Source organism: Oryzias latipes, chromosome 14 (genome assembly GCF_002234675.1).
Source record: "Oryzias latipes chromosome 14, ASM223467v1".
Taxonomy (NCBI): Eukaryota; Metazoa; Chordata; class Actinopteri; order Beloniformes; family Adrianichthyidae; genus Oryzias; species Oryzias latipes.
This window is the reverse complement of record NC_019872.2, coordinates 16,657,285-16,667,161: the sequence shown is the minus strand read 5'-3', so window position 1 is coordinate 16,667,161 and position 9,877 is coordinate 16,657,285. Positions and strand designations below refer to the sequence as shown.

The 9,877-nt window shown below is 38.1% G+C and overlaps 1 protein-coding gene across 1 annotated transcript; it reads left to right on the top strand.

Moving 5' to 3' along the window:
- The first annotated feature begins 395 nt into the window (after nt 1-395).
- Nucleotides 396-7,104, top strand: LOC101162623 (gap junction alpha-3 protein). Its single transcript, XM_004076505.3, has 2 exons — nt 396-585; nt 5,376-7,104. Exon 2 carries the CDS (start codon nt 5,418-5,420, stop codon nt 6,486-6,488), a length of 1,071 nt encoding a protein of 356 aa, XP_004076553.1. The 5' UTR covers nt 396-585; nt 5,376-5,417; the 3' UTR covers nt 6,489-7,104.
- The last annotated feature ends 2,773 nt before the right edge of the window (nt 7,105-9,877 follow it).

Genomic DNA, 9,877 nt, shown 5'->3' with positions numbered 1-9,877 from the left:
CACTTTGAAATGTATTAAGGATCTATGTTTTACGAGATTTATGTACATTCTCTCTGATGTAAAAGTCACAGCACATTCTAACGTAATCAGAGTTTACTGTTACTTCCAGAAGATCCAAAATCCAATTCATGATAAAGTTTTGTCTGGAGCCGTGCATAAATCCAGGTTTTAACCCTGCAGCAGCCCCTCACGGTGGCACTAAGTCTGAAGTTCCTCCACCAAGTCAAGGGTCAGATCAGCAGCAGAGTGACAGCAGAGCTTCTGCCTGCACCCTGTCTTATATTTAGAGCTCCCTGACAAGGGCTGCGTTTTTACTGGACAGCTCAGCTGCCACTCACTGAAAATGTCCCCCTCCTGACGGGTTTCAGACTTGAACTATGAATAGTTAAGTTTTCATCAGCGCTGACACGAGCACAGACAGGAGAGTTCAGCTGCAGGGGCTGCTTGAAACACCAGGTCTTGGTGAGGTCTGAGTGGACGGAAACTTCATTTCTGTGCTGTATTTTCCCGTGAGCTTTTGGAGAACATGGCCTCTCAGAGAAGTGAGGAGGCTGTGTGACCTTTGAGAGAGATGAATATTAACAGGTAAGTTTTTATTTATTAGTACTAAAGAAACTTCGGATTCCAAACTGGCTTTTTTTCCCCCCTTTAACTGTTGTTTATTCTGGCAAAACAACAAGAGCAACATCTTCTTTGCAATTCTGGCCTGGCAAGTGCCAGAAAACATTTGAAGGGAGGGGGAGGGAAAAGACACAGTTACATTAGATAACAACACAAATGTTAAATGTCTGTAATTTAAAAAAAAAATTCAGATTGTGGTAAAACAATATTTGCAAGAGTGAGTGAAACGTGCTCTTAAATGATCTTTAAATAATAAAAAAAGGAAGATACAGAAGGAGTTGTGTTTTGCATAGCAGGTTTTCTCAGTACGACAGAAAATGAAAAAGACACTTGTCCAAAAGAAGACTTGGTTTCAGGGATGTTAAACTCTGGAGACTGAGTGTTGTACTGGTTGTAGATCATTTGTCCTGTGATTTAGGCAAATACTGAAAAATCCTAAATTATGGCGTGGAAAAATGAATAGAACAGTGTTCAACTGTGCTAAAAAACTGCTTTGCCTGACTATCTGTGCATTGAGTCTCCAAAAAGTAATGAGTAAAGAAGGATATTAAACTATTTCTGCAAGTCTACATTTTTTTCTTTTAACATTTGGCCTGATTTGAAGAAAAAAAAAGAGTAAATAAAACATCTGGCATTTTGGGGAATAATTGAAGAAGTACTTGTTACTTTTGGGGACTTTGGTCAGTCAAAATGGAAATTAGATGTTAAGGAGTATAATATTACCCCCAACTCGGCGTTTCTAACCCCTGATGCTCGACTTATTATTATGTATATATAATAAGCTGTGGAAGAAACAATGGTTCCAGCCTTCAGGGTGATGATTGTAGCGAATATTTGAAAAAAACTAGGGGTAAAAATATATATATATATATATATATATATATATATATATATATATATATATATATATATATATATATAAATACATCCATGTTTATTTTTGTTTGTTTATTTTTAAATAATTTTAACAGAACCAAATGTATTGGTTTCCTTCTTGTTGCACTGGAGTTGCCCTACAATGCAGCTGTCACCTTGGCTTTGGTGCAGTGGTTTTCTACGATTGGCCGATTTTGGGATTGAAATAAGGATGTAAACAATACAGATACGTATCAAAAAAATCAATCGACCATTGATATTATCAGTAGTATCAGCTAAAAACAACAAAGTAACAACAATAAAAAAGCAGGTTATGCAAAACACTAATAATTTCTTGTTTCTCGTTATGAAAGAACCAGGATGATGCAAATGCTTCTAGTTGTCTCTAATTACAGATTTTGTAAGGACTTCAAGATAAAAAATACAAAAGAAAAACGTAAAAAAATCACCATATTTTCCCTCTGCTATTGGGAACATTTCAAATAAAGTTATATTTAAAAAAAAAAAATTCACGCTGATAAATTTCCTTTCTTGTTGAGACACTCAATGCCTTAATTTGTAAAAAGCCCAAAAAGATCATCATCATGTAGTGAAAAAAGGCTTTCCTTTAGCCCTTTGGCACATCTAATATCCAAAAGAGGGCTTTGCTTAGATGGATTTCAAGCTTGATTTCCCACATTTTATCAAAGAGTTTGCTTAAGAAGCCGTATAATTAAATGATTTAAACAAAACTGAATGAACTAGAGATTCAAAAGACTCTTAGCTCAATAAATATTGCTGCTCCGTTGTGTGCAATGCAATCAAATACAGACGTAATTTAGATATTTAAAGGGGATAGACACACATCTGAGTGGAACCTGGTTTGAACACTACATAAGAAATTCGTCCTCTGAAATAAGAAGTCGGCTCTCGAATGCTTTGAATGGACAAGTGCAAAAAAAAGGCTGAACTGCAGTTGTTTTCTGATCACCCTTACCCCAAAGACCGAGTGCGATGATTTCTAAAGCACTTTGAGACGTACGTTTGGCTAAGGAGTCACAAGATCCACACCATGTCCAACACAGTTTCTGAGCCCGCCTCAGGGCTTCTAATCATACACAGTAAGTTATGTGCTGGGATTTTCTCTGCGCTCTCTGGAAAGGGCACAACCTCAATGAAAGCCTGCAGCAGATTCGCAGTGGATCAATGTTTCTATTGCTCTGTGGCTTTTCTGATGCACGATAAGTTTTGAATGTTTCCACAAAGTCTGAGAGCAGCTTGAAGACATAACAGTAAGTTATGTTCTAAGATCATTTGTTTACCAATGATATGATTGAAATGATTTGGAGCAATAAAAAGGTTTAGATGTTTCTGAGCCTGGATGACAAAATAAACTGATAATTACTGTTTCAAGCAGCACGAGGGGCGATGAGAAGACAATCAGCTGTGCTCTAAAAAACAAAACTTCAATTTTCTGGAAATTTTAGTATTGAAAAAAAAAGTGTCAGAGACATGCAGTGGTATTAAAAACACACAGTGTGAGTTTGCAGTTGAGGTTTTGAATCCTGTAAAGGAAAAGAGGGGAATGGTCATAGAACGTTTTGCTCAGTCATCTGGTAGTTGCAAAATGTTTTCACTAGAGCCATCAAACTTTTGTGCAAAATACCCTCAAAAAAACAAGCTGCTGGAAGACCTTTTAACCCTTGAATTAACAACATAGGCCTACGTTCATTTTTAGTTTTCTTGCTCAAGTTGATAATTTTTCTTTCCAACTATTTTTAAGTATATTTTTCTTGACTACTACCGATCATTTTGTCTTTTTTTCTAAATGATCAAAAACTGGGTTTTTGTTATGTTGTTACAGCAAATACACAGAATTGAGGGAGGTAAATCCACTAATTTATGTGGGATTTAACTCCAAACAATAATGGTAAATGTCAGAAAACAACTTTTTAGTAAACAGAGACATTTTTCTGCATGTGTTATTTGTTGAACGTTTGGATCATTTTGTCTAAAAAGAGATTTTACGGTCAAGTCATTTTTTTTCATTTAAAAACAACATGGACAAGAAAAAGTAAAACCTAGATGAATTATTGTTTTATATGTTAATTGCAGCTAGAATTTATCTTTTTATTCGTTTTTGCAGCATCACCTTTATACGCCAGCGTCACCTAACAGGATTTTAAGTAAAGGGATGTAAATCAACATTTGCAGTGTTTTTGTCCAGAAGAAATTTACAATAACTTGTTCATTATAGAGTCAAAGTTTAAATAAAACGGCTGCTTCTTTTTCTGCTGCTGAAACCCACCCGTCTTGAGTTCTTTGCTTACATCTGTCAGTTCTTCATGAATGTCTGTTAGCTCTGTTTTTAACCCATGTACTCTGAGTTTTCTCTATCACTTGCCTCTTGCCCCTCGTTTCTAAAGTCCCTTTGACGTGCTGATCCTGACCGTCCTCGACACTCTCAGAGAAACCCAAGCATCCTCTGCTTCCTCCTGTTTAACCACACTTGTTTCTCACTACAGTCTTCCTCTTTACTATGACAGAAATGTTCTACAACAAAATAGACTTTTCTCAAAATCACGATATCCTGCTTTCATTCGTCTTTGACATCAAGACCACCAGGCAAAACAAGGGAATCTAGAAAAGCCACAGTGTTTTGACTTCAAAATAGGGTTAAATAAACTGAACTGAGTGACTTCTGTATTTTTGTGATTGAAATTAACTCAAATCCTGGGGTCAAAGTGTGGAAATCTGAGAGAGTGACTGAATATTTGTGTATTTATGTGCACTTCAAATAAAAGACCTGCATATAAGGTGGTGCATTCAAAACTATCATTAGGAACATAAAATAATATGACTAGGATTGATTAATCTTTCATCTTCAATTCAATTACTGTCAAGAATATTTTTTTATTATTTAAAGATGTCAATACAAAGCTAGAAACAAAGTCTCATTTTGTAATTGTTTGATCTTGACTTTCACATCTACTTGTGGTACAGGGGTCTGCAACCTGAGGCTCCAGAGCCACACGCTGCTCTTTTATCCCTCCAGTGTAGCTCTTTGGTTATGAAGAAAAAAGTTTATGGTGGTTTATTATTACAATAAGCTCAAAACACATTTTCTGATCATCTGCTCCTAGTTGATGGTCATTGACAGTTCTCAAAATAAATCATCGCATTTACATGTATAGATTTTTTAACTAGAGTTTTCACCAATGTCTTCATTTTTCAATTTGATTGTTATTGGAGAACACGGATGAAAGCGCTCCAAAGTTATGATGACAGAATTTGTCATGTTTGACTTTCTTGCACTTTAAATTAAAGTAAATCTGCTGCAGCAGGAAGATCTTAGGTGACACAGGATGTATTTTATTTTACAAGGCACTAGAATCTCATAAATGAATGGCTCAATGTTCACATGCACTAAAATAAATTTATTTTTATAAAAGGTGAACTCTCACTAGGTTTTTTTTGTGTGTGTTAAATATTGCAGACCACTGCTCTAACCTCCCAGGTTCTTAAATTCTACAGGAAGCAATCAGCTAGTATAACTGTGTGTCAGAACCAAACCCTGTGAAGCTGCTTTCAGCTGCTTTTCTGCAGCTTCCCTAATTGACTATATGATCACCAACTGTTTCTATTTTTAGGTTTAAGCTTATGTTACTCTTTTTTTTATAGAGCACTACATGTCCTCCGGTTGTTTAATGCACTTTCATTGATTCAATGCTGTCTTCCAGCATGCTGAAAAAACTTTTGTATCTTTAAATCATGTAGAACTGACTCTGTGTTTGAAATGTGCTGAACTAAAGAGCTGTGTTACCTTGAATCTAATGCAGTCATTCATTAAATAACATTTTTAAAAAACATTTTATTTGCAACTATCCACTTTCTTTCAGAGGTTTCTCCTAGTTTTGACGAGAGGACATTGATGAGTCACTATGGGAGACTGGAACTTGCTGGGGAAGCTGCTGGAGAGCGCTCAGGAACACTCCACCGTCGTGGGTAAGGTCTGGCTCACGGTGCTGTTCATCTTCCGCATCCTAGTTCTGGGAACAGCCGCCGAGAAGGTGTGGGGTGACGAGCAGTCCGGCTTCACGTGTGACACCAAGCAGCCCGGTTGTCAGAACGTCTGCTATGACAAGACCTTCCCCATTTCTCACATCCGCTTCTGGGTGATGCAGATCATCTTCGTCTCCACGCCAACACTCGTTTATCTGGGCCACATCCTCCATCTGGTTCGCATGGAGGAAAAAGAGAACCAGAAGCTGAAGGAACTTGAAATCCAGAATGAAAACCAGCAGCAGCTGTTGAGCAAGGCAGCCAAGAAGACCTCAGTGAAAGACAATCAGGGCCACGTCCGTTTGCAAGGTGCACTGCTGCGAACATACGTCTTCAACATTATTTTTAAGACTCTGTTTGAAGTGGCTTTTATAGTAGCTCAATACTTCCTGTACGGGTTTGAACTGAAGCCTATGTACACCTGTGACCGCTGGCCTTGCCCCAATATGGTGAATTGCTACATCTCCAGACCCACAGAGAAGACAGTCTTCATTATTTTCATGCTGGGCGTGGCTTGTGTCTCTTTGCTGCTCAATCTGGTGGAAATGTATCATCTGGGTTTCACAAAGTGTCATCAGGGTCTTCGTTACAGACGATCCCGGGCCACAAATGCAGCTCCCAAATCCCCAAATGAGGCTGTCCCACCTTTTGCTCCAAACTACACCTACCTTACCAGTCACACGCTGTCACACGAACCGTTCTCTGCAGATTCCAAGTTCAACGTGGCAGAGCCAAACTCTGCCTACAACCCTTACAACAGCAAAGCAGTTCACAAGCAGAACAGAGACAACCTGGCTGTGGAGAGGAAAAGCAGAGCTGAAGGGGATGATTCAGAGAAGACCAAGTCCTCCAGTCCTGCCTCTGAGGCTCCTGCTGAAAGCCAGCGCAGAAACAGTCAATCAAGCAAGCACAGTAACAACAAAAGCAGGCTAGATGACCTGAAGATCTGAGGATCTTCTATCTTTTCATGCAAGTCTGAGGTCTAACTTTCTCGTTGTGAAAATTGTGTTTGGAAATTAAAACCAGCTGTAACATCCACCATTTTTTATCTCAACATTTAACAAGTGCCTGGTAGAGTTTCTGGGATTTTGCTCGGAGTCTATGATGTGGGAGGTCTGTGAAATGTACATCGATTTTTAGAAAGCAAGCATCTGGTAAAAATCAAGTCTCAAATCTTTACAAGGACAAGCTAAGCCTTGGTTAGCATTTCAAGAAAGCAATTCTAACTTAGGGTTTAGCTGGTTCTTAAAACTCAGACAAATGGTAAATGGCGTATAATTATAAAGCTCTTTACTACCGTCTTAGGAGACTCAAATTGTTTTACAGTCACACTCCCATCCAGCAATACACACACACTCATTGCGGCTCAGCTGCCAAGCACTGGCACCAACCTATAACCACAAAGAGAAATGTGGAGTTTAGTGTCTTACCCAAAGACACTCTGACACATTGGGGAAACGGGTGGGAACCCAACCTACAATCATCTGATCAGAGGTCGACCGCTCTACCTCTGCCGCCCCCGAATTTACAGGGTCCAAAAGGATGAAGAAGATCAAAGTGAAAGAATATAAAAATTAGGAAATGTGCATTAAGTGCATCCACAGAGAGAAGTTTTTTATGGCCAAACCTGTCAAAGACACCAATCTCTAACATGTGCACTGTAAAAATCTAAGAATCAATCTGAATCCCACCATCAATGAATCATTGATGGTGGGAGACTAAAACCTTCACTGAGGGCTAATTAGGCTGGTGTTTACATCATCACTTTAACATCCACAGCCATAAGAATCACAGGTGTTTTGGCCTAAGAGAAAACATTAATTTTAAACCTTTATTTAGCCTGAATTTATTGAGTAAATGACTAGGATCTGGATTTTAAAGTTCTAATTTACCACATACCCAGTACTGCAAGTGCACATCTCTCATTGGGTGGTGACAGGACCCTTTTTTTGTGTAATTCTCCAAGAGCAGCAAGTTGAGTTGCCTTTTCGGCAGAATGCAGGATTTAAAATCCGACTCTGAACATCTTTTGATCAATTTTAAAAGTGTTCCCAGTGGTCTTTTTGTTATGATCGTGCTGTTTTTAGGCTAAATTAAAAAATCTGTGTCATTTTCTATGACATAGTTTCTGCAGAGCAGCAATTCAATTCAATTTTATTTGTATAGCCCAAAATCACAACAACAGTCGTCTCGATGGGCTTCGAAGTGAAACATGAACTCAAAAGGATCATGAATACAAAGAGTTCAATAGGAACATACTAAAATGAACTAACAAACTCACTAAGCTATACTGGCATCCCTGCCCTTAGACCCCCCTTCGCGGTAAGAAAAAACTCCTAAAAAGCCGGATTCCGGAAAAAGCGAAGAAACCTCAGGGGTGCCCACATGAAGGAGAGATCCTCCCCCAGGACGGACAGGCGATTTATCAGAACTCATAGAGAAGAATTAACTTATCTAACTCTCCAACTACATATATAAAGTCCAGCAGACGAGCTTCATCCAGCCGTGGTTGGGGGGGACAGTCAGGGGCGCGAGTCGAGCCAGAGACAGGAACCACAGCCAGGTGTAGGAGCAAGAGCAGAGAAGAGGTACACGGTAAGGTACAGCAGCAGTTCTTCAGAAATTCCCCTCTGATTGTGGGCGAGTAACCCCACCCCACGTCCCTTCCCCATTGTGGAGCGGAGCAGGGAGCATATTTTCTACAATCTTTTTCAAAAGGCATTATTTTGTCTGCTCCTAATTCACAGTTTTAATTAAACAGTATTAAAAAAATGCATTTAACAGCTTCATTTTCTTTAAATTTGTTCCCCATCATCAAAAATGTCACCAAAACATGTTACATTACTACTTTCATTGGATGTTTAAACTGGTTTTCTGTGAGTTTCATGTGCATCACTTTAATGATCCATGTGGAAAGCACTTTCTCTGTCTCAATAACTTCATGTTTCTTAATGTTTACTGAGCCTGCTACTTAGACGTTTTTCTCCTTCACTTATGATCTAATTTGACAATTTGAATGCAAACTAGATTGCCTGAAATGTTTACTGGCACATGTTTACTGTTAACAATGTTTACAAAAATCTAATGGATAAACTTGAGATGCATAAATGAGAGCAGGATGGGTGGCTTGCATGTAAAGAAAAAAGGAAAACCTTTTTGTCATTAGAGTTCAATGTAAAACTAAAACTGTGACAACCTGAAAAATCCACTCTGACTGGTCTATTGTTGGACGCTCAATAAACTAATGACTACACCAAGTTATGTACAAGTGATCACATGACTTAATGTTTTGTAGAAATCTTACTGCTGCACTGTGGTTGTTGCTTCTCCTTTTCTGGAGGTAATAATTCATAATTCCTTTAGAAAAAATGGTCGGAATTTCAATATGAGTACGACATCCTCAAACTGAAACCACTAAAGCTGTAAAGCAGACACAAAGTTCACTGCTGTCACACACTGCTCTGTTAAATTTTCAACAGTTTGAATACATTTCGTGGGATACTGAATTCATTTTTTCTCTTGGTGTAGGTTTGGAAATTTACTTTTGCATTAGAATTTCATGGGTCATGTGTGACCTGGGAGTAAAGGAATTGTCCACATATTTTCATTTCTTCTCTACTAACATAATTACTGCATTTTTTGGACTAGAAGTCACTCAATGCATGATAAAAAAAGAAAAAAAATGATTTTTAAGTTGCACTTTTGGGAGAAATTGATTTAACAAAGTGTGGGAACAAGAACAAAATTTCTTCTTGAAAGGTAGATCATAAAAATGGAATAGATAACATTAATAGACTGAATATTTACAGGCTTCACTGACTACCAAAACCGTATTTAGCTCCATGAAATATTAGAGGAATTGAACAATAATGGTATATAGACGCAACATATTAACAATTGTTTAGAGAACTGCAGCACAAAGAACATGCTAACAAATCAACTAAACTCTTTATTTCCCTTTAAATCGTTAAATCCATTCAATTCTTCATTGTGTTTGGAACAACACCGCAGACTAAGCAGCACTTCTTCTTCTGCGTTGCTGTCAGTAGCAAATACTGACAAACACACCTATAGTGCCCTCTAGTGGTTGTTGTTGGGAAAATAACAAACACGTGAGCCTTTTAATTTTTTTTATTATTCACATGTAAGTCGCACCTGAGTATAAGTCGCACCCCCAGTCAAATTATGCAATAAAAATAGACATCCCCCATTGAAAAATATGGCAATTAATTCCGAACAACACTGGGTTGAATTTGACGAGGCCTTTCTACCTGTTTGAAATGTTTCAGATATCCGTTTCCTGCTGGTGACTAAAAGCTCAGGTTACACTGCTTGGTCA

Coding starts and splice junctions, on each gene's coding strand:
- LOC101162623 (XM_004076505.3), top strand. CDS start 5,418: ATGGGAGACTGGAACTTGCTGGGGAAGCTGCTGGAGAGCGCTCAGGAA.